At 36.1% G+C, this 18,830-nt stretch overlaps 1 protein-coding gene across 1 annotated transcript; it reads right to left on the bottom strand.

Annotated features, from left to right (window-relative positions):
• Nucleotides 1-14,276: 14,276 nt before the first annotated feature.
• LOC143605835 (putative DEAD-box ATP-dependent RNA helicase 48) lies at nucleotides 14,277-18,670 on the bottom strand. Its single transcript, XM_077081812.1, has 9 exons — nucleotides 17,425-18,670; nucleotides 17,236-17,342; nucleotides 16,560-16,615; nucleotides 16,239-16,463; nucleotides 15,953-16,159; nucleotides 15,741-15,824; nucleotides 15,554-15,649; nucleotides 15,264-15,479; nucleotides 14,277-14,781 (listed from the first exon to the last, which is right to left on the bottom strand). Exons 1-9 carry the CDS (start codon nucleotides 18,657-18,659, stop codon nucleotides 14,368-14,370), a joined length of 2,640 nt encoding a protein of 879 aa, XP_076937927.1. The 5' UTR covers nucleotides 18,660-18,670; the 3' UTR covers nucleotides 14,277-14,367.
• Nucleotides 18,671-18,830: the final 160 nt, after the last annotated feature.

Consider the following 18,830-nt stretch of genomic DNA (forward strand, 5'->3'; position numbering starts at 1 on the left):
ATATTCCTTTATAAATACATGGTAAACCTAAACCCTAACCTCCTACCTATTCCCCTACTAAAATCGGCAGCCATCCCCTCCCTTTATTTCCTTGAGATCGATTAATATACACACACACACAATCAAGATCTTTCAAGTTTGATTGATGATTAAGGTGCTAGGAAGGTATACACAACTATTCTATGTATCCTCTATGTTTAATTGTTAGTTTTATTGGGTTAATTGTAAACCTTTATGGCTGATTTCTTGGTATTATGTTATTCATGTGATTCTTGATTTAATTGATGATGATTGATAACTAGATTTGATATTGTTGCATGATTATTGTTGTCTTTGAGTTTGATATCAAGTAAAACCCTAACTATGTATGTATGGTATGATTGATAGGAGTTATGATGTCTAGAATGTTCTATGAATGATTTGTGATCTATAGATAGTTAAATTGTTGAGTTTGGATGAAAACAGTTTCTGGACAGATTGTGTTGTTGATGATGGAATGACTGTAACGGGATGTAAAAGTGGTAAATGAATGAGATAATTGATACTACAGTAAACTAGGTTGAGTCTAGTTTCTAAAGAATATAAATTTGTAATTTTTGGACGTGTGAAAGTTAACTTTTATGATTTTACAAAAACGTGGTGCAAAGCTGAGTTGTTAGACCTGCTGTTAGGTTGTTTTGTAAATGTTATATCTCATGATCTACGAGGCCAATTGGGTTGGTTCCACTTCTGGAAGTTGACTTATTGAGTTAGGAACCTAACCCAAGTGGTCTTGCATTTATTGGATTTTTCGTTTAACGGGAATTGCAAATAACATTCTGTTGCGCATGAATCTGACTGATATGAGTTTGCTGTAATGTTTTGGTCATTATAAGAAAAATATGTGGAATAAAAATAAGATAAAATATGTTCTAGAAACCTAAGATATGTATGCTTCTGTGGTGATTTTTGGTGAATTAATTGAGACGTTATGATCGGTGAAATAGTACAATCTTTCAAGTAGAAATTCTGTCATAATGAAACTAACTGCTGAGTTGTGTAAAAATGCATGAAATATGATAGTTTTTGTATATTTGTTATGTTTTGACCAAAATACCCTTGCGGGGAATAGTTGCTAATTGATTGCCATGAATTGGCCAAATTGCCCTTATGGGGAATAATGGTTAGTTAGTCTTTGTTTGTTGACCAAAATGCCCCTACGGGAATAATTGCTAATAAGTATGTTATTAATACGTGACACGAAAGTAATTGCTCACTCATGTATCGTATCACAATTTTACTTGTTTAAGTCACACACGATTCACAAAAGAAACACGAAACATGTTACGTGCATAGGTATTATGTGCCGAGTCTAGAGACTCGTTAAACATTCCGATACTTAGAAAATCTCTTTGTTATTTTAGAACGCTAGAGAGTTTTCTACGACGCGCATCACTCGGTGATCTAGATCGGATATTCTTCGCAAACAGTGAGTTCACTTACCCCACTCTTAAACTGTTTTCAAACGTTTTTCACTTGGGGGAGATAACATACTCCGATAAACATATTTTCTGAGATAAACGCATATGAAAGATTTTGTTATAAATTATATATCACTTGTAAAGGCTAAGCGGCATACATAACATTTGAAGTCCCACACATCGGACCGGTTAATATTTGGAATAGCGAGTCACTTTTGGGTAGTACTACTGGGTTTGACAAACCCCACCCGACGCTAAGCTCAACTGGAGGTTGAGTGGGTGTAAATTTTGGCTAACACTTACCATGGTCTGGAGGACCTGGTGACGGGCACTTGATAAACAGTCAGCTTCGGTCGCGAACCACTTAGCGATACTTGTTGTATAGATTAGCTACCTATCGATATATAATTTGACATAACACTATCTGGTAATGCAAAACACTTAAACGCTGTAACGTGGTTACACACTTAAACGCTGTAACGTGGTTACACACTTAAACGCTGTAACGTGGTTACACACTTAAACGCTGTAACGTGGTTACACACTCAAACGCTGTAACATGGTTACACACTCAAACGTCGTAACGGGGTTACGCAACACTTAAACGTCGTAACGGGGTTACGCAACACTGAAACGCCGTAACGAGGTTACGCAAAACGCTTAAACGCCGTAACGTGGTTACGCAAAACGCTTAAACGCCGTAACGTGGTTACGCAAGACACTTAACGTAAAACGCTGAACGCAAACGCTAAACGATTTATTTTTATATAACTTGTGAACTCACCAACCTCGTGTTGACCCTTTTAGTATGTTATTCTCAGGTAGCCGAGGCGGGCGCGCGGTCTAGGAACATGCATTGTTTGAATCATCTTTATTTATATGGTTTACGCTTCCGCACTTATTTGCATTTAAACGTTTTTATGGTTTGATTATAACTAATGATTCCGATCCTGTTAGTTCACACCCTCTGACGGTAAAACTCCGTTAGTGGATTTTGAGGGTGTGACAGTTGGAAGTCCGTTTCCTTACGCTTCCCTTTTGCCTTATGGCGAGGGTTTGCGTCGGTATCGGATTCTTCCCGCTCATCGTCCGAGTACTCGCACTCACTGTTCATGTTGAGATGTTGGCGAGTACTGCCGAATTCGTCAGCCTGTTGAAGTGAACGCAAGCGTTCATCCAACTCAGCTTGGAACTCTTTCTGACGTGCTTCGGCCCACGCCTTAACTTGATCGAGTGTTTGGCGCGGGAGCCTCGCCCGTTTCTCCAACTGGGCATCAGTGAACCCCAGTGAAATATTGTTTACTGCACTTGTCCCGGCTTGAGTAACAGGGGTAGTGTTCGTAAAATTTGTATAACCGCCGGTGTTCCCCCAGTTGCTGGGGTTGTGGTTACCGGGGTTTCTTGGTCACTTACTGGCCTTGGGACCGGAGTAACGTTAACCATTTCTTCAGAAATTTTGAAAAAACTAAGAATTAGTTCTAGCTTTTATGCACGGATGGCGCCAATGAAGAAACACTAATCGACCCCGGGCAGATTACGGATAATCTGGGGGTTAAATAGATGTTTCCCACGAGGATGAGGTCCAGCAAAGAAAGTTGTTCTTCAGGTGACCTGCAAAACAGACACCGTAAGCTCGTCACTGAGAAGGGGGGGTTCCTCCTTGTGACCACCCTCCGGTGTGAGAATCAGACTAGATTGCTCTGAATATAAGTGTATATTAAGAGATTGCTAGAGAAGATAAGATAATGAGATATCAGATAATGATCCTTACCATTCCAAGGTGTTGGAGTATTTATAGCCGAAGGTAGGTTTCCAAGAAGGTACAGCCGGCTGAATAGTATTCCTGTTCTACCAACAGTGGGCTACGCACAAGCCATGCTGGTTGGTGGATAGGCTGCGGCCGATAGTGACAAGGCCGGCTGTATACTGTTCCTTTACTGCCGGCTATGCACTGTTCCACCAACTGTAGGCTACGCACGTCCCACAGTGAGGTTTGGTGAGTAGGCAGCGGCTAATAGTGACAAACAGTACTAGAGGGTGCTCCTCCTCGTACTGTTGTCGGTGAGCTGTCACCCTGTGATTGGTTCATGGGCTGTTTTGGTCAGATCGTCTATTTTGCCCATACCTTGGCAGGTATAGTACAAAAGATCTTCCAGAAGCATACGGACTGGCTCATTTGGGCGGGAGTATTCCCGCCTTGCTCATTCCTTCAGGTGACATTACTGAAGTATCAAGAGTTAGTGCCTTGTGCGTGTAGCCTTGCTATTAGTGCGGGTAGCCTTCCCTGATGGCTTGTATCCGCAGCTGCGGGAACAAGCGGGGGTACTTCACCATTGGGAGGCTTTCCCTGCGGGAACAGCTGGCGTACTGCGCGTAAGGTCTTCATCTCTGGGCATGGTGGGTCCTGCGAAAGCAGTTGGTCCTTGCGCAGACGTCCCTCTTCAAGGTGAGTCTTGCGGGTCCAACTGGGCTCTGCTGGGACCTACCTCTTCAGAATCGTATTCGGATCCACTTTTATAACTCCATATTCAAATAACCTGAGTTCAATTCGAATAAGCACCCCTAACCGGGTGGTCCGAATATAAGTTTGTTTCTATATTCACAAACATATTTGTTTATAGAAGTGCCCCAAACACGAGACTTATCTTCGAATTTCGTTCTACAAATTGGTATTTAAAGAATTTGAAATGTAATATTTTAACTTCATTTTATTGAAAAACTTTCTGTTTGAATCCCGGTGGTTAGGTGATTCTATCTATTTGTATACAATTCTCAAACCTTTAACCCCTTGAATCCATGAAATTTTCAATTTTAACTGTTTGTACATAAATAACTAAAACCATCCATTTATTTTGTTAACTTTTGGTTAAAAGACATGAATGCACCCCCATTTTAATTAACAAAAATAAGAAAAATAAGTAATAAAAGTAAAAATATTAGAGCATTTCTGACAACTTCTCTTTTTTTATAATTACACTAAAAAAAACATTATATTTTCTCTCTCATATACAATTAAATAATACTTTTTTACATCTTTATCATTATCTTTCATCTTTACTCCGCTCAAAACTACTTCCAACTATATTAAAAAATAAATAGAAAACGAATAGTGTTTTTCCAAAATTACTCATCTCTTTAAAATTTTCTTTCTCTTCAACTCACAACCATTTACAACCCTTTAAAAAAATTTAGAGATTTCTCTCACATAATTATAGAGAAGTTTACTCTTTAGTGGCTCCATGTTGTGAAACTAGCCTAATAGCAAAACATGTGAAAAAGAGATGTAGGAAGAAAGTGAGAGATTTCATTAATTAGGTGTGTATAATACATGAGATACAATGAGATATTTATTGGAAAGGAAAACTTAGAGAAGAAGCTAATCTATATTAGGAGTTGATAACCATAATATTAATATATTTATAACACTCCCCCTTGGTTATCAACATAATACGCTTGGAGATGCTGCCTCATTAAAAACCTTGCTAAGAAAACCCAGTGGGACAAAACCATAGCTAAGGGAAAAAGAGTGCAACGCGTATTGTCTCCCCCTGATTTATATATCCGTTAAAATGGTAAATATTGATCTTCTGTGAAAGCTTCAAAACTTTTGTACTCAATCATTTGTGTCTTCGCCTCTTGACATGCGAATTGTTAAGTTGAACAATGTTTCATGATCTTCGCGTGAAAACTTCTGTTGTGTCATCTCGTAACCATATACTATTGTATTGATACCCTGTTGTGTTTTTCTGCATGACAAGACTAACAAAACTTGTTTTGATGGGTTAGTAAAATATAAACACGTATCTTCATACCTGAAATATATGTTTTAACCCATTCCGATGTCACCTAGCTAGACACATGCCGATAAATATAAATAAAGAAAATAATAATCATATATAGCTAGCAATACGATATAATGCACTTATGCATTTAATTGTGGTATTTCCGAACTAATAATAGTTCATATTCAGATACGGAATGATATTAGAGTGCATTGTTAGACATCCTTTAACGTACTCAAAGAATGAATCTTGTCTTTGGTAAAATGTCTCAACATCTTTTAGATGCACTTTGATGGATTGATAAACATATAATTACACATATACTCGAACTACAGGTCGAGCAATAATCACATCATGTCAAGGTATTTCAAAAATTCTCATTCTAAAACTTCTGTAGTTTCTCTCGATGATGTGTACATCATCACTGTAAACTGTGATTATATGAACTTTTAAGAGTGAAATTTTGATAAAAGCATGACTTGTTATATCCAACTTATTTCCCTCTTTATCAAAATATCTCTTGATTTTTATGTACCATGCTCAATCTGACTATTTTAGTCTATACGTAATAAGCATAACTCCATGCATTTTTCAATCCATCTTGGAATTCTTTCCATCACTTTTCTAGGATTTTTTTGCTACATAAACTTGCTTATTTAACACATCAATTTTTTTTATCACACATCAAACATCAGTAATGCACCATTTCTTTGTTTATTAAGATAATGTATTCATAAGGTACATTATCTTCTATGTATGCGTATTAATGCACAAGAATCACATCCTTAAGATGTTTCAGTTAATCTTTCAAACATTCAAGTACCTTAAAAACTCTTTAGGAGTTCTATTTATATTCAACATATTCAATAATCATAAAGTATTCAAAGATGAATATGTATAAAGCATGAGTCAAAGCGTTCTCGAGAACTTAATTTTGATAATTCAAATCCTTCATAGACTTTCATGTAAACTTTCAACATCAACTGAATCATAACATTTATTAGACACATATAAATTCTCTCTTTGTTTTACCAGAAATTTAGTTTTCGGAAAGTCACTACTTCCACCATTAGAGCATGTGTCTCACATAATTGAATTTTCATAACTCATATAATTGAATTTTCCACCATTAGTTTTCGGAAAGTCACTCCTCAAAATCAATCATGGATCTTTGCAAAATCCTTGTGCCATCAATTTTGCCTTATATCACTTAATTGAATTTTAATAACTCACATAAAAGACCCGTTTGTATCTAACACATTTTACACGTTCTGTTGTACGGACTACTAGTCCGAAAAACTTTCTGTTATTTAGAAAATTCAACTCTGCCATATTTGCGTCTTTCCAATTTGGCCAATCATTAATAGGTTTCTATTCATAGGCAGATCTTATATCTTGATACTCGTCATCATCATCATTTCAAGCGCTAATTATATACAAAATTATAACAACGTCGACTTTATTTCGATTCCATATATCTTGTAAACATGATAAAATATAATTTACTGAGAGCTCTTTGTTTTCAGATACATGAGGTTTTTTCAATAACCATCATGTCTAATGTTTTTCAAGAGACCTTTTTACTATACCTTGACTTGACCATCTTTATTACTTGCTCCAATTTTCGAGGAATCATTATTCTTGGAATTGACTAGTCTACCACGCTTCAGGTGTGCCTTAGACTCACTAATCATTACCAATGTATGGTTGTCCTTCCAGGACGTTTATATTAATTGGAGCATAAGCAGTTGTTATAGGTGTCTTAGCTAGACACTTTGTTTTGGTCAGTGAATCGTCTGGTAATTGATTCGTTAATCTTTATACATAAATTATTCTTTTAACTTTTAGTTCATATAATTTAATTTGAGGATCAATGGTAATTCAAACTAATTTTGTTTTCTAACTGCTTTATATCTCCCCCTAATTTTGAGAATGTTACTTCACTAAAGTGAAAATCAATGAGCCATAAACAAATATCTCATTAATAGCTCTAACTCTTTAATCATAGATAATAACTACATAAATTCCCAACTTCCTTTATGGTCTCATCTTTGTGTCTTGTGGTGGATTAATTTTAATATATAAAATACACGGAATATTAGATGAGTGATACTTGGTTACTAACCAAAAACCAATTGCAATGGGGAAGAAGTATCATAACTTGTTGGCTCGATGTGAATGTATGTAAAATGACAAATACCAAAATAAAACATGAACTTTTGCTCTCATTGCAACCAATTGTAGACGTTTGATGATCATCTCAACAAAATCAATTCGTCTATTAATAGTGATTTACCAAATAAATATGAAAATCTAGAATATTGTGCTTGCTATCTCATTAGCTAAGCCACAAATCACACAAACTTCATGTTGTGAAATTAATAACCATTTAGAAGATGCATCGATTTTAAAACACTAAATGGTATCATGTTAGGATATGTGTACCCCTTTCTCAATTTCATACATTTAGGGATTCACACCCTCATTAAGTTGGTAAATAAATAATTCCCCTTGAGAACAATGTTACAATATAATTATTAGGAAGAATCTTTTGGTTCTTCAATAAATTTCACATCATTAACTCGGTGTGGTCTAACTGGTTATGCCATTAGATAATCATGATCCATAAACTTCAGGTTTATGATCGTATATGCATTATGTTATTTTAATGCAAATAGTTAAATATGAGAGAACCTTGTATTATCGTTTCAAGTGATGTGATTTCACTTTTGTTTTTCCACATTCTGTTCACATATATGATCAATCTCTTTACCACTTGTGGTGGTCGATCTCATTATTAGCATGACCATCATTATAATTCCGATGGTCGATCCCATTATTAATATAATCATCGTTACAATTTTCTCGATTATGTCCATGATTGCAATGATCAATACATTGTCATATTCACTTCAGGAATGGTATAAAACCAAACCATTTCCATGGTTTATTCATATTTTCTCAGACACGAATACAAAATCACTTCAAAATTTTCATACGTTTTTAATGATATGCTACTTCGCGAGCATATTTGAGGTTTGACAAATGAAAAAGTGTCTTATTTAGTTTTTCGGTCATAATTAATCTTCTCTTCATATAAAAAAGTATCGAAAAGTAATTACATGAATGAGTCATGTAAGATTTATCATGCTAATATTTTATAACCTTCAATAATAAGATTTACGTAGCTTGAAACATCAAGTGTCGTGTTATATATGAATCTTAACCATTATTCAAACGTATTTATAATCTTTTGTAACGATGATATAAAACCACATCTTTAATCATATAGTTTTCTTCAATACTATCATAGATCTATTTAATGTATGATACCACAAAGAATGCAACTAAAATTAGATTTTACAATGCACGACATCATAACATGTCTCTATATAAAACAAGTTTTATTAAAACTTTGTGAAATAAGATGTTTATTTTTTCATCCGTTACAGACAAATATATAAGTCATGTATCTCAGTATCATAGCATAAGCATTCACACGTATATATGCTGCATATAAATATATTACTACACTTTGAAACATAAACAAATATCTTAATGAATTTCTTTAATGTTATAATAAATTTTTACTAAGGGATAAAAACCTTTATTTTTGTAATATATCATTCTATTCCGTATGTGTTGAGGATCTCAATGTTACAAATATATCTTTTGTCATACATATGTGTCAAATATATTTATGAATCTAAAGTTATAAAATGTATATATAATAACATCCATATACTAATTTGTATATCCACGACACACATAAATTAATAATTCCTGTCTAGATATTAAAAAAAACAAGAATTTAGTTTAAAACAAGGATTCATTTAAAAGTAGACAAAATTATCATGAACCTTACCATAAATATATTTTATGGAAAGGTTATAATTAATTTGGCAACCTTGTACGTAAAAAATTGTTACCATTAAATTGTAAAACAATCTTTATTGTAAATGAAACTTCTTTGTCAAGAGATCAAGTTTATTAATCTAAATCAACATTTTATATAATTTCTAAACATGATGAATTCATACATCTTAACAACCATAGTAACATTATAGATATCTTTGACAGTATTATTATTATTATTTTTTTTAAGATTGTTAAAAGAAACTATTCAGTTTTACAAAATATAATACATGAACCAATAGTATTTTTTTAAATAAGAAACCACATGTAATTACTATTGTAATCTCTCTTTTCTTTTCAATATGATAGTTAACTATCCATTTATTCTAGACCTAATATAAAATTCATAAGCTTACCTGGTAGAAATTTCAAAAATCTTTAAAAAAGAATCATTAAATTTTAATACAATTAAATCACTCTTGTATGCATAATGATCAATAACATGTTACTGGACCCATGAATAATTTTTACATAAACCAATTATATATTTGGAAAAAAATATCACCGTAGTGTACGAATTATACATGAATAATATCTTTTATTTACCAAAATCAGATTACAACCCAATATTGACTGATTCCCCTAGGGTCCTAGTCTGCGTGAAAAATAATATCGAAAGAAAACCGAGATAATTTAGCCTTTTTAACTTTTTTCTACGATTATTGTTTTATGAAAAAAAAATTGTTTTGTTTCCAGTTAGTTTATTAGACACAGCCTCTTATAAATCAAAGACGTGCGCATATGAGTATAAACATAAATTACAAGGGCTAGTCTTGTTACCTGAATTATGAATGAAGAACTCATTTGGCCGAGATAACTGTCTCACCCCCTAGGTTTTTGGCAAGCTAATCATTGACTTCCATCTTCTCCTTTCGGCGGTATCTCCATGGGGTTTTGACCAAAGGTAGGGAGTAAAAAAAACGAGTTGAGCAACTCATGTTGATAACGTGTTGTGAAACTAGCCTAGTAGCAAAACATGTGAGAAAGAGATGTAGAAAGAAAGTGAGAGATTTCATTAATTAGGTGTGTATTATACATGAGATATAATGAGATATTTATTGGAAATGAAAACTTAGAGATGAAGCTAATCTATATTAGGAGTTGATAACCATAATATTAATATATTTATAACACTGCACACTTTTTTACTCTTATTTTTTTTTAATAATGGAGACATTCACGTCTTCTTACAAAATAATATTAGAATAAATGGATGGTGTTAGTCAATTATTTATAAAATTTAAAATTGAAAATTACAATGACTTAAATGATTTGGTTTGAGAAATGCATACAAATAGTCTATATAGAACCACAATGCCACATGGATTCAAATAGGATTTTTTTTCCTATTCTATTTTCCTCATATATTATGAAAGGACCAAAAATTTAGAGTAAACTACATGTGTGGCTTTGTGCTTTGATCAAAACTTTGAATATGGTCCTTAATGTTTAAAAATTGAATGATATTAAGGAAGAGGAAATATGCAATTGTCTCTCGTAATATTAATGAGTAAATATCCCCACCCTCTCATAGAGGTGCACAAATCGGGTTCAACTGGAAAACCCGAACCGGTTTGAAACCGGTTTTTTCACACCGGGTTGTAAAATGGCACCGTTTCCAATCAAGAACCGGTTCGGTTCCCGACCCGAACCGATGCCCAGATATGCTAACTTTTAAGAACCGGGTAGGGTATGAACCGGAACCGGTTTTTACGTAAAAACCAGTTCCACCGTTTTTTTTTTAAATTTAAATATCATAGCCGTTAGGAACCGGTTCCAACGGCTATATAGCCGTTTTTGACCGTTGGAACCGGTTTTTTAACTATAAATAGGTTATTTTTTTACTCTAAATAGCAAGGTTTGTTTGTGTACTTGTTAAACCACTTCCAAAACTATAAAACACACTCCAAACCACAATTAACCTTAAACCGACAACAAATGGCAACTAATGATGACGTTGTTATGGTGATCGAAACAACAAGATGCCCCGATGTTTGGGTTCATTATGATTTGTGTCTCATGACCGACTCACATGAGTTGGCACGTTGCAAATATTGCTCGAAGTTTCTTAAAGCAGGGTCCAACTCGACATTACGAAAACATACGAATAACTATTGTCGAGAGAAAAGAAGTTTGGAAGCTAAAAAAACGGAAGTGGGAGAGTCGTCCGGCTCTACAACCCAAAAATAAGTATTCCCGGATTAAAACGACGGACTTTGTTTTTTATGTTTTAGTTGTTATGTTTAGTATCGTTTATGTTTTAATAATGTTTGTAATAGTTATTTTTTAAATAAATAAAATGTTCGTCGTTATTAAAAAAGTAACAAAAATTAATCATGAGTAACAAAAGTAATTATAATAAAACAAATCAAAACTAAATATTAGTTGAACAAGTTACAAATAATTTTACCAAAACAAATAATTACAACTCTTCTTCGTCTTCATTCTCGTCTTCACCCTCGTCTTCGTTATCGGAAGAAACCCCGTCCTCCGCCTCCTCATCATGAATATGACGCTCTATTGGTATTTCGTCTTCAAAGTTCGCCTTGTGTTGTACACGATCCACCGCATCCAAATGGTCCTTTAGGCAAATGCAAACCTCTAGAGACTCGGGAGTTAGTTTTGTTCTTCGCATAGATAACACCCTCCCACTAAGAAAAAAAACCGATTCGGAAGCAACCGTTGAGGCTTGTACGGCAAGCAAATCACGAGCCATGGCGGATAGAATGGGAAATTCATTTTGTTTACCTTTCCACCAAGCCAACAAATCAATATTGCGAATTTCGTCGACCGTTGCGCCCTCAACATAGTTTGCTCCACTATATCGACCAAGTTCGCTACTTGGTGTGTTTCCTCTTTGCCTCTTAGATGCCGATTCACGAATCCCATTCATCAAGTTTATAAGTGGGTCATTGCACGGCCTAATAGTTGTTGTTTTTTTCACAAAAGACGATCTCGTGCTTGGACCATACATTTGAAAATAATGGTCATAAAGGTCTTGAAGGTTTTTGTTGAACTTGTCCTTCGCTTCCGTCGACAACTTCGGGTCAATCTCGTGCATACCTAAGTTGTCGAATATTTCCTCAATCGTTGTTTCAACCCCATTAACATTCCAATAGGGGTTTAATGCGGCGGCACAAGTAAAGACCGGCGGTATGTTTTCAAAATATTTTATGAACTTTTCTTTCATCACCGCAACAATATTTTCGAAGAGTTTGTTCTTCTCCGCAAAGCTTTTAAAAACACAAGACATATAGTACAATTCTTGCAAAACCCAACAACTAGTAGGGTAATAGACTCCCGATAATTTTGTTGTTGACTTTTTGAACACGTCAAGATACTCTAACAAATAACCGACTTGGACCCAAACACTTTCCGGAAACATATCGGCCTCGCGTTCTTCAACAAGATTGTTATGAAAAGCTTGTAAAGTTTGGCGTTGGGCAAAAGCACACTTTAACATATGACAAGTTGAGTTCCAACGGGTTGGAACGTCCCAATTCGGCCCCAAATACTTTCTTTCAACCGACTTGCAATAGTTCTTATATTCAAGATGTCTTCTTGTACCACTTTTGAAGACATCTTGTAACATAAGTTTAAAGTATTTTAAATCATCACAAATGTTTTCATTGTCAAGACCTATTTGAACAACCAAGTTGATGATATGTGCAACACATCGGACATGAAAAAAATCCCCGAAACAAGGTGGTGAATATTTAATGATAAATTTTTCAGCCGCCTTAGTATTGTTTGAAGCGTTGTCAAACGAAATCGAAAATATTTTATTTCTCAAGTTGTAAGTCGTTATAACTTCATCAAGTAATTCAAACAATTTTTCGGCGGTATGTGGGAACGGGAAGTTTTCAAAAGCGATGGTGCGTTTCATCAATTGCCATGTCACCGGATCAACCCAATGAGCGGTGACACATATGTATGATTCGGACAACCCGTGTGGTGCCAACCAAACATCGCTAGTTAAACTAACCATGGCTTCTAAAGAATGAAAAGACTCGATTAACTCTTTTTTAGCACACTCCCACAACCTGATACAATGACGTCTTAAGGTAGTACGACTTACATGTGTGTATCTCGGTTGTAGAGTTTCGCGAATCAACGACGTCAACTCCGGGTCATCAAAGTGGTTAAACGGCAAACCTCGTTGAATAACGAACTTTGCCATTCTATCTTGAACTTGAGTCGTGTTGTAACGAAATAGTGTACCATCTTTACCCAAGTCAATTTGATCGATCGCGCCAATCCCTTTCAACGCCTTGCAATATGGCTTCTCGATGTGCTTTCTCAAAGTAGAGTTGGAATCGTGCTTTAATATTGAACCACATAGTTTGCAACTAGCCTTTTGATAACCTTCATCATCCACAATCAAATCCCAATTCTTCCATATGTCTTGGTTGCGGTTATGGTTGACTACCGTAACAACCCTTGGGTCCTCCATAACAGGAACGGGAGCAACAAAAACACTCTTCTTAGCCTTCTTGTTAGTTTTTTTGATTGGTGCCATAATAATATTTAGTTGGATGGTCGGGTAACGGAACGAGTTTGCTAAAGGAGTAGTATTTTAGTTTGTTTTTGAGTTTGGTGGTGAAATTAGTGGTGGAAAACAAGTTATATATAGGTTTGGGCATCAAAAACCGGTTCCAACGGCTATATTACCGTTGGAACCGGTTCCAACGGATCTATTGTCTCTCGAAAACCGGTTCCAACGGCTATATTACCGTTGGAACCGGTTCCAACGGCTAATTGGTGGCTAAAAAACCGGTTCCAACGGCTATATTACCGTTGGAACCGGTTCCAACGGCTACTTTGACTTTTGTTTGACTCTTCAAAAAATACCCGCCGGAACCGGTTTTTCCGGGTACGAGCCGAACCGGTTACAATTAAGAACCGGGTAGGAACCGGGTTGGAACTGATACTAACATACAAATATGAGAACCGGGTACGATTTTCGGGTACAAAAATACCCAAACCGGGTATTGTACCAACCGGGTTGGAACTTGAACCGATTCCGGTTCGGTTCCACCAGTTAGGTTCCGGAACCGGTTTTTTTGTGCACGTCTACCCTCTCATATATTAATATGACCATTTCCAAGAGCTATATGCACACAACCAAAGCAAGAAAAAGAACACTAATGGATTAAAAATTAGGTTGTGTAAACCCATAAACAAGTAAACCAGGTGGGTCGGCGAGCAGGCTACTTTCGAACCCGAATGCCTGGTATATCTTTCAGACCCATCTTGATCACAGTTTTTCTAAAGAGTGCAGGCACTTTTTCTAACCCAATAGTTTCACTAAAACCTTTCGCCTGTTCAACAAGTGTCGTTTTATCTCTACCTATTTCCCTAATCGAGTTATAATACCCGAGCCACGCATGATATGCTGCCTCTTTCACACTCAGGTCAACTTTCGCCATTGACTTCTCGATCTTTATTTTCGTATCGGGATCTAAATGCGGTGACGGAGATTTATTAAGAGGAAGATCCTTAATTGCTTCAAGAAAATATTCTTCCCATGGTGCAAGCAATAATATTCCCTCTCCGTCTTTGCCTTCACGCCCCGTTCTTCCAAGTCGATTAATATACTGTTCACGGTCCACTGGGACTCCCACCTGCTCACATTATAAATTTTCAAAACGCAAAACAATTATAAGTTTTAATTTATGTAAGCCTGTAAACAAACCGAACATTCAGTGAACAGCTTGGTGGGAAGTTCGTTTATGTACATTCATTTAAAAAACGAACAAACATGAACCAAAAAAATTGTGTTCATTTAATTAAACGAACAAACTCTTTTGTTCGCTTGTGTTCGTTCATTTATGTCCGGTTGTGTTCATTTATGTTCGTTTATCTTTGTTCAATTATGTTCGTGAACTGTTCTTTTAGATTTTAAATGAACGAGCACGAACATTTTCATGTTCATTTTTTTAAGTGAACAAACATGAACACAAACATTTGTTCGAGTAACTGCTCAATTTGGTTTAAAGTTACATGAACGAACACAAACATGCCCTTGTTTGTGTTCGGTCGGTTCGTTTACAAGCCTAAATTTGTGCAAAATGATACCATAAACTCTATAGCTTGTTCTTTTTACCTGAATTACCAAACTAACATCAGGATAATTCATTCCACGAGACAACACATCAGAGGTAATTAGTATCAGCTGTTTTTCCTCCTTAAACTCTTCAGAAACACGAGTTCGGTAGAGTTGTGGTTTTCTAGAATGAAGCTCTCGTACGTTCATTTTCATCTCACGGAGAAGAGAAAACATGAGTGATGTCATCATTGATGTAGTACAGAACACAATAACCTGAGGAATAATATGTTTAACCTATGCTACAAATTTCAAATATTAACGTTTACAGAACCGTGAAGGCGTCATACCTTATAATTCGGGACTTGAAAAATATGATCCTTTAACAGATGGTTTACTATTTGAAAATGTTGTTCGTGTGGTGCAATAACGTAAGATTGATTAACCTGCATTGATTATCAAACAAGCCACTTAAAACCCAATAAGATTTTATACAGTACATTACAAATAACTGGTCAAACGGTCAACATGACGCACCTTATCGTGTGTATCTGGACCTAGCCCAACTGTATTAATATAAGCATGCTCCCTTTTCAAAACGAGTTGAGATACTCGTCGAACCTGCAAATTGTTTAATATGTCAAAAAAGTTGACTTTTTTATGCAAAACGAGAAAATATATGCGGTTTTATGGTATTAAGCCTAAAAAAAGGTCATTTCATTATAACGAAGCAAAAGAAAGATGCTAACTTCTTTTGGAAGTGTTGCAGAAAAGAGTAACGATTGTCTTTTACGAGGTAAACAATCGACAATTTTCTCCATATCCTTCCGGAAGCCGAGGTCTAGTAAATGGTCTGCTTCATCAAGAACAAGCATTTGCAGTCCCATCAAACGAGCAGAGAATCCAGATTTGTTCTCAATATGATCCAACAGTCTACCAGGAGTTGCTACAATAATCTACAAAACAAAAGGTTTATTATACAAGTAACAAACGAATCATCATCAGATGTAAGAATGAGCAAACAGAATTACGTACATGGCACGGTTCAGTTTCTAGACGTTTCTGGTCAACTTTGAACCGAGTACCTCCAACAAGTGGTTGCACACCAATTCCAACGTGGTGCTTTAGCAATACATTGGCTTCTGCAGTTATCTGACTAGCTAGTTCTCTCGTGGGACACAGAATAAGAACGCATATTGGTGGGACCCGTTTTGCAGTGTTGTTGACTGAAGCCTTTAAAACTGTTTCAATTGCCGGAAGCTGTATGTGTTTAACAACATTGCATAACCAGAAAAGAAAATAGCAAGAAAGTAATAAGCTTTAATTTAAAAAAAAAAAAGTGGGCTTTTCGTGTACCAAAAAAGCAGCACTTTTCCCGGTTCCGGTTTTAGCTTTGACTAAAGCATCCTTGCCTGTTAGCAAGTCAACAAGACACATTATTCAATATTTACACAAATAACCTAAAACTAGAGCATAAGATATGTTTGAAGGATCCACATTCATATATACAGTTAACTTTAATAATATCCAACCAATGCATTCAATATCGGTAGGATATCGGTTATTGGTCCCCATGTGAAATATCGATCAGAATAACGGTAAGAATATCGGTACCAAGAATATCGGCCATATTGACCGATATATCACCGATATCAGTGTTTCAAGTCTTAGTTTTCAACTTTTTGTGTTTAATGTTAGTGTTTTGAGTCTTAATCAGTTCATACTTGCTAAAATTGTTGGTGTTTTGCAAGTTGCAAAAGGATAATTTGTTTATAGTAGGAAAGTATACTGAATCTTTTAGTGTTAAACTGCTATATGTTATATATAAGTTCTGCATGATATTAAAATTACCAATATCCCACCGCGATAATCTATATCTCAGATATCGGTATCTGATATTTTTCTGCATTAACTGCTTAGTATCCAAGGCTAATAAATTCTATATATATGCCAACACATTAACAAAACTAATGCAAGATTGAGAGACACATCAACCTAATTAGCAACAAAATCCCACAAATGAGCAGCATACCCTCAAGGTAAGCAGATATTGTGGCCTCTTGAACCTTGGTCATTTGTACATAGCCTGCCGAAGTAAGCGCCTGCACGGTCAACGGAGATATATTGCACTCATCAAACCTGGGGGGAAAAGAAAAAGAAAACTTTTTACCATCATAATTAAGCATAACTTTCACATTATCAATATATAAACAAAACAAACCTCTTTGGACTAAGGATTGTGTCATCATCACCCGTTTCCATCTCTTTCTCAGCCATCTTTTTCTTATTAACCTCATTCCGAATCGCCTGCACGTGCAGCGACAAATCATCCTCGTCTTCCAACTTTTTCAACGGTATCCGTTTCGTCTTCTTCATATCATACTTCCCCAACGCAGCACTACTCATCATCATCCTCCTCTCATTTCCCTTTTCATCATCATCACTCCCCTCGCCATCCGACGCCCTAACTAATCTTGAATACCCCTCGTCATCGTCCGTCCCGTCTTCACTCGACGAACTCTCGTTCTTCCTGTAACCAAACCTAGACGCCCTACCCGAATAATCTCTAACATTCAACATATTATAATAACAATTACCCAGATACCGATTCACCGAATAATGCCTAGTGGTTAACTTATTATACCCCACATTTTGACCAGTTTGACTAATTTGACTATTTCCAAATATCACTATCTGCAACTTAATTGGCTCACGATTTGAATCAATTCTACCAATTTGTCTTACCGAAATAACCGAATCATAAAAATAACAATTACCCGGATACCGATTCACTGAATAGCACCTAGTGGTCAACTTATTATACCCAACATTTTGACTAATTTGACTATTACTTTGACCACCATATATCACTCCCTGCAACCTAATTGGCTCATGATTCGATTCAATTCTAACCGAATCATAATTATAAAAACTACCCGGATACCGATACACCGAATAACGCCTAGTGGTCAACTTACTATACCCAACATTTTGACTTTTTTGACTATTACTTTGACCACCAGATATCACTCTCTGCAACCTAATTGGCTCATGATCCACTTCAATTTTACCAATTTGCCGTGCTGAATTAACCGAACTAAGTGGCCCGTCATCTTCATTCCACAAATCCTCAGCTCCGGGTTTCACAAACCGGTCCGCTAGGGTTTTAATATGTTCTTTAGGCGATAAAGGTTTAAAATTTGGCGAATTTAAGTGACCCAGATGAGGATCCGAAGTGGGTATTGCGGATCGGATCTCAGATCGGACTCTGGCTTGGTAAATTTGTTTTTCTTGATCGAGTAATCGTTGTTCTTTCTGTCTGGCTTGTTTCTCGTGCAGGCGTTTCCATTGCCATTTGTTTAAGCCGCCTGGGAAGGTGCGGGGCCCGCCGCCCATGTGGCGGAGGGTGGTCAGGCGGTGGAGGATGTGGTGGCCGGAGAGTATGGAGGTGTACATGGTGGTGTGGTGTGGTGAGTGGTTAGGGTTTTTAGGGTTTTAGCAGGTGATGGTGGTTTTGAGAGTGGTGTGGGTTGATGGTGAAGAGTTTGGTTGGTTTTACAATTTCAGTCCTCCATATTTTTTAGAGCGGCTAGTGGCGTAAACGAGCCGAGCAGAGGCTGCAGACCC

The sequence above is a fragment of the Bidens hawaiensis genome, unplaced genomic scaffold (genome assembly GCF_021521415.1).
Source record: "Bidens hawaiensis isolate Kalapana, Puna unplaced genomic scaffold, B.hawaiensis_p1.1 tig00071652_1, whole genome shotgun sequence".
In the NCBI taxonomy this organism is placed as follows: domain Eukaryota; kingdom Viridiplantae; phylum Streptophyta; class Magnoliopsida; order Asterales; family Asteraceae; genus Bidens; species Bidens hawaiensis.

Coding starts and splice junctions, on each gene's coding strand:
- LOC143605835 (XM_077081812.1), bottom strand. CDS start 18,659: ATGTACACCTCCATACTCTCCGGCCACCACATCCTCCACCGCCTGACC. Junction 16,160..16,238: donor TAGAAACTGAACCGTGCCAT/GTACGTAATTCT, acceptor TTTGTTTTGTAG/ATTATTGTAGCAACTCCTGG. Junction 15,480..15,553: donor TTCAAGTCCCGAATTATAAG/GTATGACGCCTT, acceptor ATTATTCCTCAG/GTTATTGTGTTCTGTACTAC.